General features: G+C 40.8%; 2 protein-coding genes across 2 annotated transcripts in view; both read right to left on the bottom strand.

Moving 5' to 3' along the window:
• Positions 1-1,083: 1,083 nt before the first annotated feature.
• On the bottom strand, positions 1,084-10,217 carry LOC117540357 (transmembrane protein 26). Its single transcript, XM_034206989.1, has 4 exons — positions 7,112-10,217; positions 4,991-5,201; positions 3,402-3,546; positions 1,084-2,136 (listed from the first exon to the last, which is right to left on the bottom strand). The coding sequence occupies exons 1-4, from the start codon at positions 7,260-7,262 to the stop codon at positions 1,426-1,428; spliced, it is 1,218 nt and encodes a 405-aa protein (XP_034062880.1). The 5' UTR covers positions 7,263-10,217; the 3' UTR covers positions 1,084-1,425.
• Positions 10,218-10,471: 254 nt separating this feature from the next.
• Positions 10,472-23,977, bottom strand: part of gabrd (gamma-aminobutyric acid type A receptor subunit delta) — a 31,768-nt gene continuing 18,262 nt past the window's right edge. The window contains exons 3-9 of the mRNA XM_034206988.1: positions 19,754-19,821; positions 18,239-18,459; positions 14,274-14,356; positions 13,934-14,071; positions 13,376-13,531; positions 12,477-12,688; positions 10,472-11,461 (exon numbers count right to left, since the gene is read on the bottom strand). Coding sequence (XP_034062879.1) covers positions 11,138-11,461; positions 12,477-12,688; positions 13,376-13,531; positions 13,934-14,071; positions 14,274-14,356; positions 18,239-18,459; positions 19,754-19,821 — 1,202 coding nt within the window. The 3' untranslated portion in view covers positions 10,472-11,137. The remainder of the gene's footprint in view (positions 11,462-12,476; positions 12,689-13,375; positions 13,532-13,933; positions 14,072-14,273; positions 14,357-18,238; positions 18,460-19,753; positions 19,822-23,977) is intronic.

Raw genomic sequence — 23,977 nt, 5'->3', positions numbered from 1 at the left:
ACAGTTGTCGATTTGGGAAAGCTTGCTCATATTCTATGCATTTTCCTAAAAAAGCACGAACAGTACAACGGAGGGAGTAAAATGCTCCTTCCTTCCTCTCTGGCTCTTTATGTTTCTGCTTTTCTTTCTGTCTTTCTATTGATAACAAAGAGTCGGCTGTTGTTGAGAGACTTTTTGATGGACACAGATAAAAGACAACGAGAAAAAAAGACCTGGGATTGAATTGCCACTCTCTGTCTTTGCTGCAGACACAGATGAGAGGTTCATCCATAAATGCACGAGGGCCACATCCCGGCACTCGTTTGACAGGAGAGGTATTGTCTGGATCGAGGTGAGGGGGCGAGTGGGCTGCGGTGGCGGCAGCGGCTGTTTGTCCCTACTGTGAAGTGGCTTGAAACCTTGAGACCCAGCTTCAAACATTTTCTCCGTCCTTGTGGGCACTCCTTCGCTTTCATAGGCTGTGGAGGAATATCTCAAAAGCACCTTTCAATCTCTCAAAAGAGAGAAAGTGAGAGCAAATCATGTTGAACTCGAACAACTCCCACATAATCACGAGTGTGCTTTTTCAGACATAATACAAATGCACTGAGCTCTCAAACAGGCCTCTATGGGTGGATTGTGCTCAAGAGGAAAATGAACCTTGAAAAAAAACATGCAAACCTCTTCATTCGCCTCCTATATCAGCTGCTTAAAGATGACTGAGTCTTTATAATCCATTTATCTCATATCCCATTCTGTATTATCAAGTCTAACAAAGAAATTCATAGAGGAGATTTTCATGCCATAAAGCCGCAAATGATGAAGTTCCACACTCCAAATGTGCTACGTTGTAGATGTCTCACAGGTCTTTTTCTATTTAACTGGAAAGCATGTTCCAGTCAAGCAAACATTGCGCTTTGGTTGACTTGGCAACACTGCCATCTCATGGTGACCAGAGAAAGAAACAACATCAAAAAGCACAATTATAATATGAAAATATTTAATAGAAAATGTTTATTAATTAAGCAAAACATAATGTGCACAACACAGTGAAATCATGTCAATACAAGTTGATTAAAACAAACTGGAAAGCACAAAGCGTGTAGATTTGGATTCAGCTGTCGTTCCTCATACACACAGATTGACAGTTACAGAGCTGGTGTTCTTCTCCCTGGAAACCTCCTCTGACTGAAACACCACTTTTTGGAAAGGTTTTCATCAAAGGGGTTGGAATAAATGAATCTAATCTTTTCTGTGGGGACTTATTCTCTTCTCATGTGGTCTATTTCTAGTCACTGAACCCTCCAGAGAGCCGAGACTGTCTCTGAGCGAGGCTGAGATGCAAGAGATGGCAGATGGGTTCGACTCTCGCTTGGTCTGTGAAAGCCTACCTCGCGCCCTAGCCCCCGAGGGCCAAAGTCATGCCTCATGGCATTTTGAGCTTTTCTATACCTGGACACCACTCTGATCTTCTTCCCTCTCTATGCCTCTCTCTGTGTCTGTCTGACAGCTCTGCTCCTCTCCACCTGCTTCTTCTTCCTCCTCTTCCTCCTTACCGCTCTGGATTCGACAAAGGCGTACCAAAGCGGGACACCTTTCCAACTCTGATTCCCCAACCAGCTGCTCGCACTGCACCACAAAGATTCTGTAAAGCTCCAAGAGGACGATGAGGATGTTCTTGCAGGTGAAGAAGATCATCAGCTGGTTGAGTACCTGCTCTTGGACCATGAGGTAAAGCCGGTAAATCAGAAATGGGCCATCTTGGAGCCCAACAGTGAGAAGCAAGCTCCACACTTCACTGGAGCAGCAGGAGGTGAACCACGATGGAGCACCAGGGCAGAACACGCACGTCTTTGGAGACTCCCCCTTTGGGAGTTGTGTCTGGGTGAGCACCAGAGGAAACTGCATGAGTGCCCAAGAAAATAGGCCCAGTCCCATGATGACTACCGCTCGGTTGGTTTTGACCTCGGGTTCTTTGAAGGTGTCGAAGATATCCAAGATGTCTGCACCCAAGCCCACGTAGACCATGAGGAGCTGGGAGAGCTGGTCACGGGACATGTCCCCCTTGGGCATCAGCCAGCGACCCAGGACCAACACGATGAGCATGGTCTGCTCCAGGCCAGCCACCCAGTTCTCCGGGTCCAGCTCCACAATGCCCTAGGGAAAGGAAACAGCATCATGTTCTTAGGTCTAACGAGTTAAGTTAAAGTTGTCTGCCCTCTATGCTAAACAAATTCCATCTTAAGCGCTGTCATGGCCAGTTGGATGGTTGGGCGACACAAAAAACACAACTGGTATCGCCCAAAAACAGCAATGTCAGTGATCGGGTATGTGTTGTCATGTCTCGGAAACTAATTATGAAAGTTTATTCTTTATATTAGTTTTGTCATGTCCCTTTGTCCTGTGCCTTCTGTCTTATTTTGAAAAGGAATTCTCCCTCTCGTTTCAGGACTCCATGCTCCCCGCCCCTATGTGTCTCCTGCGTTCGTGATTGTTTACCCCACCCTGATTGTTTCCACCTGTGTCCCTCACCTTGTGTATTGTTTTAGTCCCCACCTGTCCAGTGCCGGTTCGTTTTCATTCATGACTACATTCAAGCCTGCTCCATGGTCGTATTCCGTTTTCATGCTCCTGATGATAGCAATTCGTTTTTCCTCGAAAGAGTGATTTTGTGTTTCCTGTTTTGTTACTGTGTTAAAGTCCAGTAAAGTCTTTATTTTTGAAAACCACCTGAGTCTGAGTTGTGCATTTGAGTTCATGCCTCTGAGTTCACCCCTTGACATGTGTCGCATAAGTGTTTGTTTCCATGTCTACGCATAAACACTCACTAACGATCTTAAAATCTTCACCTTTTGTTTTGCAAAAGCTCTGTTTGAAGAAGACCAAAAATTAAATAACATGTGGTCTAGGTGTTCGACTATTCCTTTTCCACAAGGTTGTGTTACATAGCTAATATTGCAACTATTTCTGGATCATTTACATTTTACATCCTCTCGAGAAGGCCTCTCCACTCAACTCTCAATATAATACCCATGATTGTGTGTCAGATCCTCATTGTGTCAGGGTTCATTAAGTTTATCTTGACAGCCCTACTTGACATTTAACAATGTTTCCGAAACACCACGTCTTCAAGTTTCAAAAGCTGCCACCCAGCCTGGAGCACAGCCAGGGGGCAAAAAAGTTCCCAAATCCTACATGAAAGAAATCGCACTAAAACCAGCCCAGGAGGAGAGACATCAGAGAGTTTTTTCAAGCAGGAGTCTATCTGGACTTCATTTGAATGTGTCTATTACACATTTCCTGCAACTAATAGTTCATCCATCCCCCTTCGAGACTTGAATCTTATCTGATATCAGGTTTTGCTTTAATGTAACTGCGTGGAGGGTGAAGCGGGGAGGGCAGATTTGTGTTGGGACACCTACCGCTGTGATCGGGATGCCAGCCAGCAAGTGAAGCTCGGGGCCTGAGGAATTGTTGACAGGCAGCTTGGACTGCAGCAGGCTCAGCTCCAGGAACCAAATGGACGGGATGACTGTACTGAGGTACAGGAAAACCATGGGGGAGAACCTAAAAGAGGACCGCCAAAGGAGAGGGAAGGGTGGTGGTGGTGAGGGAGGTAGGGGTAGGTTATTTTTAGTGACAAGCCTATTTTTTGAAGAAGAAAGAGTAAAAATGTTCCCCAAAAGAAGCATCGAATTTTAGACAGACAATTATTCTCATCATATATGCAAATCCCTCTTGACAGTGCAAAGCCTTCTCCATGAGGGGAGAACTTCAAAGTAAGACTCAGGGAGAAAGAGAGAGGCCTGAAGAAAGCTTGCGTCTGAGGATGTTCACTGTGTATGTGCCAGAGAGCTTTTGAATGAGTCGCAGCTTTATGTTGAATAAGGTGTGACACTAAATGCTCATATCCTTTGGAGACTGGTGTCAGTTTATGTTTACTTAATCCAAGCTGTTTTTTTCTAGCTGGTCAGAAGTGAAAACTTGAGCCAGCCGCAGACATTTTTCCTTTACGACTGTCTGGCTAGCAGAGGAAGTGACAGATAAGTAATAGCAGGCTCAGCTCAGGGAAAGACAGTGCAATAACACAGCAGAGGAAGAGATTTGTTTCTGATAGACAGTGAAAGAGAGAAAGAGCTGCAGAGAATCACAGATAATTTAGTGGCAGAGAATATTACAGGCCGTACACAAGCTGCCTCTCAACAGCCCGACCAGATGGGTTGTAAAATGTTCACACAGTTGCAAGTTCTGAAATTATTTACTCCCTTCGTGAAACAGGTTTACAAAATCTGCATACAACACCTCGATCACCCCTTTAAAAATAATAAAAGCAGCTGTTTTTGACATGCTTTTTCAGTCCACAGCACACATTTTTGTTTATTAACGCAGGAGAGAAAATGATTACAGCTATTACATGTATATATTCTCTTTTTGTTGTTTAAAGATTTAAACCTCACTTGTATATTTTAACACCAAAGCCTATAAAAACACTTCTGCTTCTGTAAAAGATCTTAGTAAAGCCAGAGAAATTGAGCCATGATGATGCTATCAGGTTTAGCTTTGTTATATATATACTAGCTAGGGATGGTCTTAAAAAGAGCTGTTGTTGCATTATGGGAAATGTAGGATCCAGCGTTTGTGGCAGGTCCATGAAAGGGGGCAATCTCCAGTTTTTTATATAGCCAACGTATATTATATAGAAGTCTATGAGAAAATTACTCTACTTCTCAATTGATACTACCTCAACATACATTATCCATTTGACTATTCATGTTACAACTTTAACCCTAAACAGTGTATTTTCAGTTAATTCAAGTTCATTGTAATCTTTTTGCTTTGGCTGTACTTTGTTCCACCCTCTTGTGGTTCCAAAAAAACTAGATGGAAACGGCCAAAATCACAATTTTCAGCCCAATCCCCACAATCAGAATCCATGGTACTTGATTTATCACTGGTTAAAAAATTGGATAAAACAATAAAATAAACACTGATAAAGTGGCCGCATTGTTACCATTTCCACTCTGCATTTCGCGTGCACTTCAGAGTGACAGCCATTTCCACACCCAGCAGAGCCACGCCTGTCAGCAGCAGCCAATAGAGTGGCTCCCCTTTCACGGCCACCACACGCCACACTGTCACCACCCCGTGCACCACAAACAGGAAGCGACTCAGCAGAGCCAGCAGGACGTTCAGGAGACGACACATGGTGCACCGGAGGAAACCTGTACAGAAGATAGTTGTATTATTATGTTCGATTAAAATGTATAACTTACTTCAAATTATAGAAATGTGTTTAGTTGGTGTTGAGGTAGGTTGTAAAACCTTCTTTTCTATGCCTTTTGTTTGGCATAGAGGTCAAATGTTTGATTGTGAAAAAAGGGGGTGGTCAATGAGAGTGGTCTGTAACAAAAAGTCTCCTTACAATAAACTAAATGGGTCTAGTACATACTAATGCCAAACTCTCAACCGTTTATAGTAGACTCTTGTGGGAGACTATTGGTCTAAACATAGAGGTCCTGTTCCATTGTTGCCAAAAGGTCAAGGGTCTGTGAAGTTCTGCATGTTCTGAGGTTGTGTATGTGTGTGAATACAGCCATTGCATGATTAAAAGGTCAAAATCTGTAGATTTTTGGTGTCATGCAGTTGTAATTGAATCCAGTTGGGGGTCAGATGTGGCATACAGTCATTTGAAAATCCTATTTGTGTGCCATATTTGCTATTCAATACATAATTATTGCAAGACTAATGAAAGTTGAGGCATACTCAGAATTTTGGCAAAACCTTTACAAAACTTTTGTTAATAATGTCTCAAAAGTTGTAACAATAAAGGCCTTTATGTTCTTTCAAGCTCTTTAGTGTAACACACTTAATGTCAAACAATAAAAGCTTTTGCCAAGCTAATAATTGAAAAGTTCCAAAGGCCACTATTTTTGATTGCATTTTGCAATACATTTAAGGAATAAACTGTCACAGAATAAAGTGTCAGCCAGCCAAAACCCAATTCAACTATAACATGTTTACACTCTTATGTAAGCGCATCAGTCGAAATCATTCCCCCGGTTTAGTTTTTATGATCAATAACTATTGCATGAGCTTAGTGTACAAACAGTCCTCACTGTCAATTAGTCAGCTTAGGATAAAAGCTGCTGAGCTTCTGGGGAATTCAGAGCAAGCTGTGATTAGTAAGCAAGAGTTAGAAAAACGGATCTGCATTGAAAATTAAAAGACTCCAGTAAGCTTTGCATGAGTTGCCTAAATCTGATCTCTGGAACCCCTGTTGATTATTGTGATGGTTTACGACTTGAAGGTGGTTCCCTACTGGTGTAAATGATATAACCCAGTTTAGGGTTATATCAGGAACATCATTTGCAAGTCATATTCCTCCCTTGTTTACTGTTGGTATTTACAATGTCACCATGTTGAAAACAAAATGCCAATAACAGTCCTCTTTGAAATTACACTCTTTAAAAGTGGTTAATAAAATGTATTGATATTGTATAGATCAGACACAGAAGAATAATGTTTTAGTTGGCAGGTTGTTAAAGATCTCTTTCTATAGTCCAACAAATTATGTTTGGCCTATGTTAAATTCATGTTTTGTCAAGACAGCAATTTATTTCCCAACAAGTGCACATTATATTACAAGATTGGATATTTTACTGACACAATCATGCTCGAAATGTGTGCCATTTTAGGTTCATTTGTATCGATTATTCATCGTGTTTCTGTCCAACAAAACATAACCCAAGAATGATGTCCCTTAAAACATAATTTTGTCACAAATTAGCTTTATTTAAATGTATTTATAGAAGACAGGTCTGCAAACCCACAACAGAGCTTTCACCAAATATGGAGATATATGGTTTTAACAGGACATTGGAAGAGTCTCACTGCGCAGTGTTTTTTTTAGAACCTGGCAACCCAAAATGTGTTGTTTTTGATTGCTTATAACTTAGCTTAAATGCATTAGTACTTGTTATTATAAATAATGAAGTCACATATTATATATAACTCTTTTCAAAGTGTGCCTAAATATCTTATAGTTTAGATTATGAGCAAACAAATAACTGTTATGTCTTTAACAGAACTCATGCATTATGTATTGTATGGTGTAGTTGCATGCAGAACGAACCTACAGATGTGAGCAGGAGTCCTCGTTGAATTGGTTTGGGATCAGTTTCTTCAGTGTGTTTCCCAAAGGTTCTCAAGAAGAAAATCACCATACCATAACAGTCACACACAGTAACCAGAAGAATCTGTCTGTCCGATTTTCCCTTATACATGACAGCCACCCCCTAGACCCACTAGATGTGTAGGCATGTCAGAGGAGTGTGTTTTCCTGTGTGTATATGTGTCCAATGTTGTCCGCTGGAGTGGAGTATAAGTGAGTGTGAGTGTGTTCCACAAGTGTACATGTGTGTGTCTCACTACCCTCGGTGCCATTGTGGAAGATAAGGTTTCCGGCCCCCTGCGCCCACATCTTCATCGCCATCTGTCATGATGTCACCTCTCCTGGCCCAGAACAAAGCTATCTCCCTGGGAGAAGCCGTCCTGTCGCGCTCCCTGTTCAGAGAGCACCCAGCCCTGCCCTGCTCTCCACCCAGGCCTGCTCTGCCTCCGCGCTGCCTGCCCTGATAACAGCCTCGCTCCCTGGCACTCACAAAAACATGGAGCAACAATGGAGATGCTGATGGCCCCCTGAGCAATCACTAAGGAGAGTGCGGGTATGTTAGTGCTGTTGGAGAAACTGTGTAGGTCAATGCTGTCCAGGAACATCACTCCACGAAAAAGTGGAACAATGACGGTTGACTGGCCAGATGTTTTATTTGATCAGTGTTGACATTGGTCCTATAGCCAATATGATGCCTCCTGGGGGCAGCGGAAACAAGTTGTTAAATGTATCAGTATAATTTGTCCACCAGTTATAGTTGCTAGTTTTGTCTATCGGCTGTTAGTGTACAGTTTATATAGCTTATCATAGGGGCAACTGTGGCTGTACGGTAGTGTGGTCGTCTATTGGAAGGTTGTGGGTTCAATCCCAGCCCTTGCAGTCAACATGTCGATGTACCCTTGGGCAAGGGACTTAACCCAGAGTTGCTCCCAATGGCATGTATGAATGTGCTTACTTGACTAAATGGTACATTGCTCTGTATGAAGGGGGTGTGAATGGATGAATGATGACTTGTGGAATGTGAAGCGCTTTGACATATAAATACAGTCCATTTACCATTTGTTTGCTGCCTGGGAGCAATGAGAGTGACCCAAAAAGTTAAGTTGTTCAAGAAACACCAAACAATTAGCTAAAAGTATTACATAATGAAAGGCAATGAAATATCTCAACTTGAACAAAAAAAGAAATGTTGTCTGCAATAGAATGACTGGAAATTAGCTTCACAATCAGTCTGAACCCTTTTTAAGGCCATTGTCTGTAAGTTAAGAGTGATTTATGACTGGAGTTCACATTAACTATTTAGGTCAACCAATCATCTGTCCCTAACCATAATCATAAACGTATCAAGCTGCAGTTGCCATGCAGAGATATATGAGGAATAAATAATTAATAAAGTTGTGATTTTTCTTTGACAAAGTACGTTAAAAGCTATTATGATATTAAATGTATTGATAATATTCATTTATCTTGATTCTAAAGTATTTGGTTACCCTATGATCATGCCTGTTGGGAAATTAGCCAACAATTCCTACTTTTCAAAAAAAATATTGCAATACAGAAGACAGTTTGCTATCTTCATGCTCCTCAGTCAATGAATCATTTTACATTTTGGCTGCTTTATGTTTCCCCCTCAAACTAAACGGAAGTCTAAATAAAATAGCATAACGACATTTTTGGAATAGGCCAATGTAGGTTTAAGGGTCATGAGTCCGGAAACCTTGACACGTTCAAAATTAACGCAAATTATTCACAATACCAAGTTGGACTCAAATTGACTCAATGTTTACCATGAATTGCATGGCATTAAAAAAAAGCAGAGGAGTCTGCACATGCTACACATTACATTAACTGGAGACCACCGTACATCAGTAAGCAGTAGGAAAATATTCCAACGAAAATGAACAAAATTAATTTTGACGAACCAAGCGACGCTTTCTGGAAGTTGAGTTGGATAGATAGTGCTCACAATATGATAGCAGCAGAGATAATATTCCCTGTGTAGCACACATTGTACAGAGGGTCCTCTCAGCGGTTCTCCATAACAGTGTCTTTGTCAATGTAATAGTTACATTTTGCATACCTCATGACAAGAATTCAGGGTTAGTGTTAGGGTTATCAAAAATAAAAATAAAACACTTTTTTCTCTTACGTAACGTCCACACGGTTCCGTCGCGTGCTTCAACAGAGACGCTTCCCATTCACTTTGAATGGGGTGACGTCAAGCTTTGCTGAACTGCATTGTGGTTCCGTTGCTTCGCTTTGCCTCCGTTGCTCGCGCTGAAAGTTGAGAAAAGTTCCACTTTTCTGACCAGCGGGCCATTTTGAATCGGCCCTCAGCAAATTCAAAAAGTATAATGGAGTACAGTATGGCTCACAGATGAAACTTGTGTTTGTCTTATATTGTACTTCTCAAATATAGATGAAAACAGATATTACACAGTATTCATGTGTTATGAAGCCCACTTTTCAAACAATTCAGTCAATTCAAGTTGAAAACATTTTCTATCAAATCTAAATTGATATGAAAAAAGCCCAGTAACTTATTTTCATAATACGCTTGAAATAAATCCTTCCTATTTCCTCTTATTATAATCAATCTGAAGCTTCTGTTTTAAGGAATGAGCTGCTAACAAGATAAGTGAAACCCTATGGAGAGCTGTGATGTATACAGTAGGCTGTCTTACAGCATTTTCAAGTATTAAGCATAATTTACCTACATTTGATTTATTTTGCTGACTTATAACTTAACTTATCAGGGAATATACCTGCACCTCTAGTGAGTAGCCCAGCCCTTCGTATGTTTTTCTGTATGTGGCCCTCGGTGAAAAAAGTTTGGACACCCCTGCTTTAAATGAATTATACAACGTTTTCTTATTTATTTTCTAATAATATTTGCTAAACCCCAAAAGATCAAATTAGAATGTGCTAAGACAAGACACCTGAGGTTAAAAAGATTATCATAGGCAATGCTTTGATGCTGAATCTAATAAGGAAACTAGGTCATTCTTTCAAAGGGTAAGCAATGCTCTCTCATGCCTAACCTTCCTGAAAATCAATTTGGATGTTCAAAAAAAGGACACACAAAAGTATGCAATTATTCATAGACCACGATTCTTGACCTCTGACAGTTGGACAATTCAATAATTCATAATCCATTAAATTAGAGCCTTTAGACAACCTTCTTTTTGAAATAATATCCTAATATTTTGCATTGACAAATTTGCTGCCGCCAGAGGGGATTTTAGCGTTTGTATTTCAAGGTTAAAGTGACCGTTTGAAGCCAGGGGAGAGAGACACACACACACAGACACACACAGGTACTGTAGTGAAGGAAGTACTTTAATGGCGAGGAAACAGGCAGAACTGGCAGAAGGAGATAAGACCCCGCAGACGGTGTCCTGTACGAAAAATGAATTGAAAACAAAATGGGTGGAGGACCGAAGAAGAGAGAGGAAGAGAGGGGGTGGCGATGGCGCGGGAAGAGGGTGAGTGAGTTATCAGCCATGCAGGATAGTAGTACACCTCATCTCTAGTTTGGGCGGCGCTTTTGCTTCTTTTTTTCTCAAGATAACAGGCGGTTCACTCCAGATTGTTACTTTGAGTTTGTTGAGCTATTTGGTGTTGGCGAGATGTGAGCTTGTGGTCAGTACTGCAGGTAGATGTTTAGTCCTGTGCTTCGTTCTTATAACAGGATGACGTGTGGAAATAGGCTAAACTGTAACTGTGCAAGCAATACAGTCCTTTGCCTTTATACAGCACATTTCTGTTTGTATTTAAATATATATAGTCCTGCTAACACTTTTTATACTCTGAACTAGTTCCATTAATTACCGTATTTCCATATTCAGAGACCGTGTACTATTTTAGCTGGGGCCTGCAGTATATTTGGGCTGCACCAGTCTGCCAGCATTGAAGTGACGAGACTCCAGCAGTTTCTTATATACAGCCCTGGATGGCAGCCATTGGCACGGACCAGCAGCCTTCTCTTCACATGGTGTACGCCACCCAGTAGATCACGTTCACCACGGCGAAAGTGAAAGGGAACACGGCCCTGGCGTAGATGTCGATGGTGTCGGCATCAATGGGCTTGCAGACGCACTTGGAACAGCACTTCTTGTCCTCCGTGCTCTCCTCCGTCTGCCGGGATCTTCTCCTCCTGGGCTCGGACTCCTCTCTGCCGCCCTCCCTGGGGATTTCACTGCTGGAGCGCTTGGGCCGCCCGTGGCGGTTGGAAATCATCACGCCCTGGTTCATTCCGGTGACCGACAGGGAAAACAGAACCATGGCCTGTTTGCCATTCTTCACAATGGACTGTATGGAGGCAAAGAGAGAGAGGCGTGTCAGCATTTTCTGGGGCTTTACAGGCAGTTTTCAGTCAATCAGAAGCAAATGTAGTCAAATCCTGCAAAATCAGTCATCTAGTTTAATAGTAGTCTAGAATCCAGAAAAACTGGCAAAAAAATAAGGGAAGGAAATACTAAAAGACCAAAAGAGATGGAATGATGTTTTAAAAATGCATGTTTACGCAATTTGAATATTGCACCTTCAACAATTTATTCATAAAAAATCCCAATAGATCTAACAGTGAAACACTTCTTGATTAAACACCTTGAATGTTTAGCACCATCTGTTTACACTCCTTTCACTTTATTATAGAAATACTTGGGATTTTTTACATATTACAACATCATCTTTTGGATTTTAGTCAAATAAAACTTTAGCCCCATCTACTTTAGATATAATGATAATGAATCAACAATCAAGAACAACAAAGAACAACTCCTGGCACACAACACATTGGCTAGTATTTGAGTCGTTATTAAAGAAACGATGTTCTTTAACGTGTTCTTTTTAGGTAGACTGTAGCTGCATTGGTAACTTTTTACAGTCATTGCAGCTGGACTCACTTTCACAATGCATGCTGGGTCCCCACACATTTGTAATCACATCACGGTGAGGTTTAATGTGACTCACTTCACTCGTCTTTTTCTGTCATACCCTGTCTTGTGGTATTTCTTTTATTCCATTTGGACATTCAATATACAAAGAGTCAACACATCTGATGGTGTATCTCAGCATGATTTATATCAACCGCAAAACGAACAGACAGTATGATGAGAATCACTAATACTCCCTGAAGGGAAGTCTTCCATTTCCCCATTATGCTCTATAGAGATTCATTGTCGTGCTGAAGGTCAGTGGGATGGATGCACAGGAGTGAGAAGCCCGGCCCAGGTCTATGTATGCAAGGCACGCTCATTACTACAACCCCCCCCATGCGTTGTTACTTGCTGATGGGAGTACATGATGGGAAAGATTTCCTCACCTCGGAGCTTAGCTTGTTGGCCTTCACCTTGGCCTTCTCTTTGAGTCTATAGTCAGCGTTGTAGTGAGCGAAGGCGTACTCGATGAGTGCCGCGAACACAAACACGTAACAGATCCAGAAGTAGACGTCCAATGCCTTGATGGCCGACGCTCTAGGAAGGGAGGAGCGGGCGCTTACCATCAGGGTGGTCATAGTGAGAACAGTCGTAATCCCTGTGGAAAGATCCAGATGTAAAGTACAGATTAGGATGCTGTTGGTTTTTTGCCATGCTAGCAACACTGCCTAAGTATAGCTGTAGAAAGCCGCTAAAATAGTATCATTAACAGAACACACAGGCTGTGAACAGAGAGCCAATATTCTGTCTTCTGCTACATTTCATTATTGATATTCATCATTTTCAAGAGGAAAAATACATTGTGTTCACAATACTGGAAGGGAATAGCACTAACGGTTTTTGATGCTTGCAGCCTTGGTGACACTTCTGGCCAGGTATCAATCTCAAATATCCACTTCTACACATAACTAATCAATATCTAATGGGCCTATTGCCATACATATTATTGAGGATATTGTGCTACTTACAGGATTAACTTTTTCCACCTGGGACATTTAATGAGCTTGTGCCATTTTCAGGACTTTTACACAAAAACTCTCATTATCTAACTGTCAGTCTGCAATGAAAATTAGGAACAATTTTGAACATTAAATCATTTAAAAAGGTCACAGTAGAAGCAAAAAATAAAAATATTAACCTGAAAATGCACAATCTTTTTAAGTTAACTCTTGTTAAAGAACGGTCTGAAGCTCTGCACGTTTCTACAGATGAATAAACAGCCATTTTGAGGTTCCACTTTTTAAAATGTAATCTTAAATGTAAACACAATCAAACTAATACCAACCCAAGGACACACGAGCAGGGACTGCTGTTTGGCTGATCCAAAAGGACACCCAGGACATGGCGACCAGCAATATGGATGGCATGTATGACTGGATGATGTAGACGCCTCGGTTACGCCTCAGCTCGAAGCGAAGGCTGAGCCTTGGAAATCGTCCCGCTGGGAAGACAGAAAACAGACACTGTGTTTAACGGCTTTCCTGAAGAAGCTTATTATCCATTATGAAAATATCCAATTGTTCTTCACAGACCAAGGGGCACAGACTAGTTGAAAACGGCAAATATTACAAGCTACATTTTCCCAGCAGCAACTCCTATCATCTCCTAAACCTCCTGCCTGGCTCAGCAGCAAGCCTGGCTTCATACATTCCTTCTATGCATAGAATATAACCACAGAAGTTCTTGAATAAAAATAAAAATCAAGAAGTCTTCTAACACAAGATACAAGCCAAGTCCGAAACTCAAAATCGTACATTATTCATAGAACATTCCCTCACATGCAGAGGGCTTGCAAACCAGCTCTACGGGAAGGAAAACCTTGAAAAACATGATGGATGCTAACCAGATTTGAAGTTCATCATCTCAGTGACAAACCGATAGTCTGTGATGGTGAACTGGGAGAGCTCTAGTTTGTCCAGGCCGTGGATGTGCTTCTGACTGTCCGACCAGTGGTACACAATGTCCTCTGAGGAGTAGCCATCTAGAAATAAAGAACTGATGTCAAGACATTTTATCTGTCCAAAGATGCGGTTATGTGAGGGTTGTAGCGGTAATGGAGAAAGCTTGTAACATTGTAACCTTTCTTTGGTGTCACTTCACTTTGGCATGAACACGTCAAAAGGAATCCTGAGAGCATAGTTGTTCGTGAATGTGTAAAGGAGGGAAAAGATGTTACCACTTACAGCTTTCCAGGTCCAGCATACACTCCTGTTCATCCATAGGATACTTGGTCAGGTCCATGTCACAGGCCACCGTTGAAGTGATTCTAGGAACAAAACAGCCCAATTAATCGACCTATATTGTTGATTCTTTACAAATCTACTGACCAACATGTTTTACTAAGAACTCCTGGTTATCATTCACATGGTTACAACTTGTCAGACCTGGTATCTTTCTAGAGACATCGCCATCCTCTTGTTACCGTAAATAATGAGGAAGAAGAAGTTGTTTAATAAGAGAAAGATACAGAAAGACCCAATACTTTGAGCTACATTTGATGATTTTCTTTGGCAACTTTGGGAAAGTGAAAATAATCTATAACTACAATATGGACATATCAAGTAAATTGCGCATATATAAAAACAGGAAGTACTAATTAATGTTGCAGAAACAGACAACTATTGACATTCACTTGGAGTCGTGTTTTTGGCCAACTGGCAGATGCAATTCCGATATTCTCCTGTTATCTGCTGTGTTTGGTTTCCACCAACTTCTGAGAAAATATTTGGGAACAAAGCTTACTTTATGTTTGACTATACTGAGGAGCCAGACGCTAACTTTGCCTGCTTCATCATATCATATAAGAGCAACAAGAGTGAACGAGCAGCTTGGCTGCAGTAAAAAACTCAAAACGAGATTTTCTAACTTAAACATAAAGACAGATAACAGGCTCATCACAGACAAACTGGATGTGGCCAAGTACTTGAACATTTTTTTCACAAACATAGCCACAACTCTTGTAAATAAATTACCCTCCCACTCAGGGCTTTTTGGAGTAGATCACATCATGACCTACTACAAAAACCTAGGGGTACGCAAAGATGATTTCAGTCTAGCAAGGGTAACAACAGCAGAGGTACTCATTAAACTGAGCGCCCTCCAACCTAACAAGGCCAGTGGCCACGACAATATCCCCTTCAAATTCCTCAGAGACACAGCAACCGCCATCTCACCAGTCATAGCTCACATAATTAACCTCTCCATAAAACAGGGAAAAGTACCCAAAGACTTCAAAATTGCAAGAGTAACCCCCCTGCACAAAAAGGGCAGCAAATTGGACCCAGGCAACTACCGCCCTGTTTCTATACTTACCTCCATCTCGAAAGTCATGGAAAAAATAGTATATGAACAGGTCGAAAAGTACCTCGCGGAAAATAAACTAATCTATGAATTTCAATCTGGCTTTAGAACATCCCACTCCACTGACACATGCCTTCTTTATTTGAGCGACCACATCAAACAAGAGGTGGACGAGGGCAAGTACTGCGGCATGGTGATGCTGGACCTACAAAAGGCTTTCGACACTGTCAATCACCCCATTCTGATTGACAAGCTAAAAGCAATTGGTTTTGATAAACTATCGGTGAGCTGGATGCAATCCTACCTGGAGGGGAGAGAACAGATGGTGGAGGTAAACGGTACTCTGTCCCCCCCCCCCTCCCAGTGAGCTGTGGTGTTCCACAAGGAAGCATATTAGGTCCGTTACTGTTCCTAATGTATGTAAATGACATGTCATCAGCATGTGACTGCAACTTGTTCCTGTTCGCGGACGACTCAGCCCTGCTGGTCTCTGACAGAAGCAGATTGCAGGTTGAAAAAACCCTCAGCTCCGAGCTCGGCAGAATCTGCACCTGGCTCGCCGATAATAAATTATCATTACACCTGGGTAAAACAGAGTCCATTCTCTTCGGTTCGAAACATAATCTCAGCAAATCCGACGACTTCTCAGTTGCAGTGGGTGACATTATTGTCACAAGTAAGAAGGAAATTACATACCTAGGATCTATTCTTGAGGCAAACCTCTCCTGTGACAAAATGGCATCCAATGTAATAAAAAAAGTCAATCAAAGAACTAGATTCCTATACCGGATCTCCTCTCTGGTAAACAAAAACACCCTGAAAACTCTGGCAGGAGCACTCATTCAAGGGTACTATGACTATGCTTGCACGTCATGGTACCATAGCACCTCCAAGGCGCTAAAAATAAAACTTCAAACATCGCAAAATAAACTGGTCAGACTACTGCTTGACCTTTCATCTAGAACCCACCTTACCTCTGCCCACTTTGACAACCTAGGATGGCTTAGAGTAGACAACAGAGTACAGCTACTTGCAATGGGCCTGGTCTACAAGATCCACTACACCTCTATGGTACCCATGTACATGTCAAAATTCTTCCCAAAGGTCAAGGAATACCATGATCATAACACCAGAGGGAGCTCCACAAATCATGTGAAACCCAGATTTGGCACAAAAAAGGGGGAATACACGTTTCGCAATTATACCACATCAAGGTGGAACGCTCTTCCCACAACTGTAAAGGAAAGTAAAACTATACTTACCTTCAAAACCTCTCTTAAAGAGCACCTTCGGGGGAGAGCATTGCAAAACTGGCCCCGGTAATGGTACAAATCTCAACCTGTCGTTCAATGGACAGCTTCCCCCCCCCATCTATGTATATACTCGCATTTTAGACTCTGTTACTAACTGTATATCTGTAGACTTGGTATGTCTTAAATGTCCGGTTAGGATGTATTAGAACGAAATCTAAAATGAAAATTGTAAATAAGCCATCTGTATGTCAAATATGTCGTATATGTCTTAAATGATATGATGAATTGGAAATGGGGGACCCTGATGTAAACAAGACGAAAGTCTTTCTCTGGTCTGCATCCCCTTAACAATTGTATGTTTTGAGCTATACTGTACTGTACCCAATATACAAGCTGTTAATAAACTTTTCAATCAATCAATCAACGTAAAACTAAAACAAGTTTTAAAATGCCAAAAGGCTCCCAAGAGCTAAGGGGAACTGAAGAGGTGGGTGATACATCTTTATGGGTTTGTTTGTTATCCAATCAGATTAGTCTTGCCTATTGTTGACTGATTGTCGAATCATGTGTTTTGTTCTCATTGGACAGAACACGGTTTGTTAGCTTGCTTGTAATTTGAACTTTCAGCTATAATTCCATTGTAGCCTCATGTTTTTTTTAGCATTTCTGAGGCTATCTTCTGCGTCTGTAGGTTTTGTATCATGATTTATTGGAGGAAACCAAACAATTCTATGCAAGTCATTCATTCAACTCCCCCATATAGCCCAAATTGAATGATCCTTTGTTTCAGAAGCAGAATTTGCAACCTCTACTACAACGATTTAACTGTGGGATTGACTGTTAATAAAGCTCCTTAGATCAACTCATAGTTGACTATTCAGGGTCACCTCTACATTACTCATTAAATTCATTGTTGAGATAGAAGTATTGATTATAGCAGTCTGTGTGAAAATGTTCACTTCAAATGTTCACGCCAGAAAAACAACAGAAAACTTTTTGTTATTTATAGCAGTTTTGGGAGGCACTGACAAACAATGTCATTCTGCCAATAGAGACGGCAGATAAAAACACATATAAGGGATATTTGTAAAAGCAGTGACAAAGAGCATATAGTTTGTCATTTCTATCGGAGTGTTTTTATTTTTATAGCCGTCGAATGGTTTTGTTTAAAATGTCATGGATTCTGCAGACATACTGACAGTACCACTTTAGCTTCTGTGAAGATTCACCTTGATCCATTTTACCTTCACCTTTCCATATTCCCCCTCATCCGACGTCTCTTTGTACAGTCACATCAGAACATATCCCACTTTTTTTAAGGCTTCTGAAGTCACCTCAAAGAAGATATTTACTTTCAGATCATGGTATGGATCATGAGGGATTTTCAAACCCAAAAACTGCAAATAAGAAATGCCTTTGCTCTCAAATGTCTAAGGTTTTGACAGCTTTGAAGAAAAATAAAATAAGCATGGACTTTCTTACATACAAATACAAAGATCCACATCATGGATAGATAAAGTGCTTTCTGCCCCCCTTGTTGTGTTGTCTGACTGTCTGAGTATGAGAAGCAAAGACAATACTCAGTGTTCTTATACCGGCTGCTGTATAGAATGACTCCATTTGGCTGCAGGCGGATCAGCTTGTTCTCCACCGTGACATCGTGGAACCAAGCAGATTTGGCGTTGACGATGAAGGTGTCGGGTAGCCACAGCTTGTCCACAAATCGACTGTCCAAACCCAGCGTCTTGTTGGTGTGATTGTAGGACAGGCGGTCGTCTTTCCAGCTCTGCCGCAGGTACACGGTCATGGTGTAATCCTGGCATGAACAATACAAATTCAAACACACAGACACAAACATATAGGCTGAGTCAAGACATTCTTTCTAATACTAGTTTCAGTATTAGAAGAAGGAAACTAACTTTACATCAAGAATCTTTTTTAAACAAAATCCAATGCAAATTGTGTGGTTTAATATTAGATTGAGTAAAGTCTACAATTATAGAATTAAATACAGATAAGGATTAAACTGGAACTCAACCTATATTAATAAAACATGAAGATAATTTACAGGTTGTGAGCAATACTACCTTTGTCAACTCTTTAAAGTTAAAATGCCTTTTGGGATCTCTAGTATTCTGTGTTTTTGGAGCTTAACCCATTAAAGTCTGGATTTTTCTACTTCAGATGCGTCAATTTCAACCATTCACTTTTTTAAACCATCAATCACATGTCAACAAACTTAATGGAACTGTAAAGTTTAATTGTTGGAGAACTCCTTTAATTACTAAATGTTCATGTTAAACTAACACTCAATTCAGTGTATGTAAAGTTAAGTGACTATAATGTGTCAAATCTTACTGTAGACCAGCATTTCTTATTTAATTTAGTTATTTTTAAGAGTGTTTTCATAGGAACAAGTTGTGATTTAGAAGGAGATATGCTATCTCGGATTTGTATTGAATTTTTATTGAATTTTTTTTAATTAATTAATTTTATCAGTGTCCTTTGTTGTGAAGCGCTTCGAGATTTGTCTTGGCAGATGAGAAGCGCTATATGAATTAAATGTATTATTATTATATGCACATTTGCAACTGCTATAACTATTAGTCCTTTGCTCAAATCAAACATACTGATACTGTCGGAAATAATCTACTTGTTCATAGTATTTAACTTCAATAGGAAGAATGATAAACGGTAATAACTGACCAAAATGTAGATCCTAGTTTAATTTATATTCTTGTATTCAACCTATTCACATCTTTCTGTGAGAATCCCTGTGGTGTGCTTTTCATGCACCTTTATTTGAACACTTATAGTTGAATTTTCAACTTCTGAAGCAAGGAAAAGATTAACTTGTTTGGAAAAACATCAGGGTTTCATCCATAAAACTGCATCCCCCCACTATATTTGGTTCTCACCACAGAATCCCTGAAAGTATGAAATTATCCAACGTGTCACACACGCTTACTTTGAGTACTTCCAAACCCTCCAGTGGGATAAATCAGGATTATGCAAATAGCGAATCTTTGATCTTTGCCGCAATAGTGAATTTAAGGGATGGTAGACAATTTTAGTGTGGAAGGAAGTGTGAAAGTGACTGTATACTCTACCATGTTGGCTTCGGAGATGTGGTCGATGCTGGCCACTTCGATGGCCATGGCCACGTTGACTGGTGGACCTGCGAGGTGGAAAAGTCAGAAAAAGAAAGCAAACCCTATGCCCAGACACAAACTCACACTCACACACACACACACACACACACACACACACACACACACACACACACACACACACACACCTTCTCTGCTCATTCTAAACCCAGCAATCCCTTCCAGCCTAGCTCCATCACCCATCTTTTTCCCTCCCACCTACCATCCTCCCACGTCTCAAACACTCCTACAGTGCATGGAGATTAAGCATTATCCAGTTTAACCATCCTAAGTGGCACATCACACTATGGGCATTCATAAACAGCGCTGGGTTTTCGTGGACTCACACTAAGTGAGCTGCTGCCAACATTTGCACACACACACACACACACACACACACACATAAACACACACACACACACACACACACACATACACACACACACATTTCCACTCAACAGTTTGCCATATGATTAACATGGAGTATGTCTCTGTGATCGGATGCTAGAGGGCAGAAACTACAGGGGAGCGCACTGATGCAGAACAGAAAGGCTATTTATACTGAACATTAAGGAATCATACATTACCATTCCCCACCATTCAACACCTTCCCATAACAATTTCTAGCAAATCGTTCTCTATTGGCCTTGAACTGGATCAAATGTATAGTGTGCGGTGATTTACAATGGCATGGTAATTACATGCCAAGGTCACCAGGAGCGAGTTTAGAGGGTGTAACATGATGTAAGCTTGTTTTATCCTCCATTGGCTCTGCACACATTAATAATACATTTGTAATATACATATATATACTATACACATGTATATGTAGTTAAATAGAACATGTTGCTTTCAACAATCCAACCATAACGATGCTGTTATATTTATGTTAATGTGTCATTAGTTTTGTGTCATAAAGCTTGGAAGAAATAACATGAATATTACAGATATACAATGAGATTCACAGATGTTTTAAGTGCCTTGAAAAAGCACAAGTAGGTTTTTAACTCTGGAAATTCTGCTACTGATACGGTGGCCAAGAGAAGTCAACATTTTATATATTGTTTAACTCAGTGGTTCTCAACTGGTCAGGCCTCGGGACCCAACATTTTGAACCACTCAAATCTATTCAACAAAAAATCGTGCTGTAGGCTAATATATACGCTTTTCAGCATACAATATTAATTAAAGTGAAGTACAGTGCATAATGTCCCTCATCTCCCTTCACAGAACTAAAGTTTTAATGAGATGATGGAATAAAAGCTGAACTATATCACATAAAAGCCTGACATGCTGAAAACCCAACCCCAGAAGGGGGGTCTGGGGGGATTCTTAGAAATACTAACATAAAAACTACGTATTCTGGTACTCTCTGAGTAGAAAATAAATAAATATATTACTACCCGACATATTAATAATATTTTATGCCATTGTTTGTTTTTCACTTTGTTCTGACAGCTGAACTTGTCTGTGTGAATTACTTTGTGGGTAAGGGTAGATAGCCCCCATTGTTCTGCGACCTGTCAATCATCAAACCGGGGGTCATATTTCATTATGTGTTCATTTGTATCTGAAGTTGTACCCATGGATGTATAAAGAGTATCTACCGCAAAGTTATTCTCCGTGGGGACTTCCGGCAACAATCTTGATTCTGATTGGCCAGAAGACTGAAAAACCATCAGCAAAGATATTTTATTGCGAAGATGATCACTACGTGACAGAAGTTTTCAAAACCGTTTATGGTCTCCGGTACTTCCAGTCCAACGCCTACTGCATGCACAGCGTTAGAAAATCGGGCCTTCAAAATAAAATGTTGACTTTTCCCCCCAAAAAAAAAAAATCGGCGACCCAGAACCACTGACTTGTTGTGTTCGTTTAGGAGGCATGCCATTTAACAATGTCGATTTGGACAAAAGTATCTGCAAACTGAATTGTTTTAATGTAAATAAATGTAATTAATAATAATACATATATATATATATATATATATATATAATTAATAAAAATAATTGTAATAATATTATTTTTTAATATTATTGGTACTTCACGTGGAGTCATATTTGTGAATCTTATCTTATTTTCCGGATGCAAAACATGCCTATGAATCCTTTTTATATACAGCATATCTGTGTTAGTTTGATATTTACTGTCTAATGAGCAGTGTTGTGCTAGTTATTGAAAACCAGTAACTCGTTACCATTACTAGTTACTTCATTTAAAAAGTAACTCAGTTACTTTACTAGATACTTACACCAAAAGTAATGCGTTACTGTGAAAAGTAACGTTTTAGTTACTTCGAAAAATGGCTCCCATTAATGCCCTTATAGCCTTCATTTCAGTACTGTTATTGCATTGGAGAATAATACAATCTGTTGATCAACTTGACATGCATTATATGCAATCTGGATTGCATCGATATTAGCTGGCTTTCCATTTTTGTATATTCTTTCTCCAGGTAGTTGGAAAAAGTTTTCCGTCCCATATGCCGTGTGCCGCCCGGACATTGTATCATGCTAACTAGCTCCCTGAAAGCGGGTGACTCCACTGTAGCACTGGGCAGTAGATAGGCTCTTTGACCCGCCAAGACACAACTTACATTTAACTAAAACGTTCTTTTCTTTGTGCTCGACAAAAGTGAAATAGTGAGAATATCTCCAGGTTATTTAGTTGGTCATATCCAACTAAATAAGGGTTGCCCAATCATTTGGTGATACTTTTGAGGTTGCCAGAATTCAAAAAATGCATTTAGGTGAAGATAAAGGTAGAAATTGACCAAAAATAAGCTGTCAAGGTTATTTTCATTTATGTTGTTTTTTTTCTGCACAGTGTAGATTCTTGTTGTGATGAGAGGGATGGAGGTATTTAATAAAAACCTTGCTCGCTGGAGAATAGCTAAAGAAGTCCTGTCACAAGTTAATCGGAGAGGATCACAGCTGGCCACGGATATCGATGCTGCATTCGGGCTGTGAGTAAACAACTTGTGTCTTACTTTTAGGCTGTCTGGAGGTATGGACAGCTATCAAAGCTACTAAACATCACATTAACAACGATGTACAAATGAAAGTCGGAGACAAATACATATTTGAAATGATTTATTCACGTTTGCAATGTTTTGAACAGACATCCCCAGTCACCTCATTGTCATTGTGTAGTCCTCGCTGTCCGCGTCCGGATATCGGCATCGCAACCACAACCTCACACACTGGTACTGAATGTGCATCAAAGTGTTCCTATGGAGCCAAATATACCAAAAGATAAATGTAAACAACAAAAGAAGCGATCGAAATGTGTATTTCCTGGTTATTCGACAATGGCTCCTCAAAGTACACGCCCCATTCCTACCGTTAACGTAACGTATACGAGTTCCCCGGTGTAACCAGTTAAACGGTAACACCGGCGCCCCGTCACCGCCCACTTACGTCATCACAACAAACCACACGTGTGCAGTGTTAACCTGAAGCCCTTGGCCTGTGTTGATGGGATCACTGTTTTACCAGCCATTGCAACATATAACAACTCCCACACATTCATGTTGTTAAATACCCGCTCCCTTAACAACAAAGCATCACTTATTAATGAAATCATCATTGATAGGAAATTGGATTTTCTCTGCCTCACTGAGACATGGCAAAACCAACAGGACTTCCTCACACTCAACCTAGCCACCCCCCCCCCCCCCCCCCCCCCCCAGGTTATGCTTATCTCCAACAGCCCCGCTCCATTGGTCGTGGTGGTGGGCTGGCAGTCATCCACAGAGCAGATATCCCTGTCAAACAGCTGCTTGTGACGAATAAAATCTCACTTGAGTGCATTGCCTTCTCAGTATCTGCCCCCTAAAAGCAGCAGGTAGTCCTCATTTACCGCCCCCCCAAACCTTCCACCTCATTCATGTCTGAGTTGTCTGAGCTTCTCACCACAATCTGCTCCATGTCCCCATCCACACTACTGCTAGGTGATTTTAACATCCACGTGGACTCCAGCACCTGCACCTTTGCCGCTGAGTTTCTGTCACTAGTGGAGTGCTTTAACATCACACAGCATGTCCAAGGTCCCACCCACACTAAGGGCCACACCTTGCGTGTCTTCACTTGCAGAGAGAAGCAATCAGCTTCATGGACTGTCTTGCATCACTCCAATAGTGTCCAGAGCTGGCTGCCATTACAAGTAGTGGTTTGGGATTGTAGC

This window comes from Gymnodraco acuticeps, unplaced genomic scaffold, assembly GCF_902827175.1.
Source record: "Gymnodraco acuticeps unplaced genomic scaffold, fGymAcu1.1, whole genome shotgun sequence".
Taxonomy (NCBI): domain Eukaryota; kingdom Metazoa; phylum Chordata; class Actinopteri; order Perciformes; family Bathydraconidae; genus Gymnodraco; species Gymnodraco acuticeps.
The sequence above is the reverse complement of the archived record's forward strand: the minus strand, read 5'-3'. Positions and strand labels throughout refer to the sequence as shown.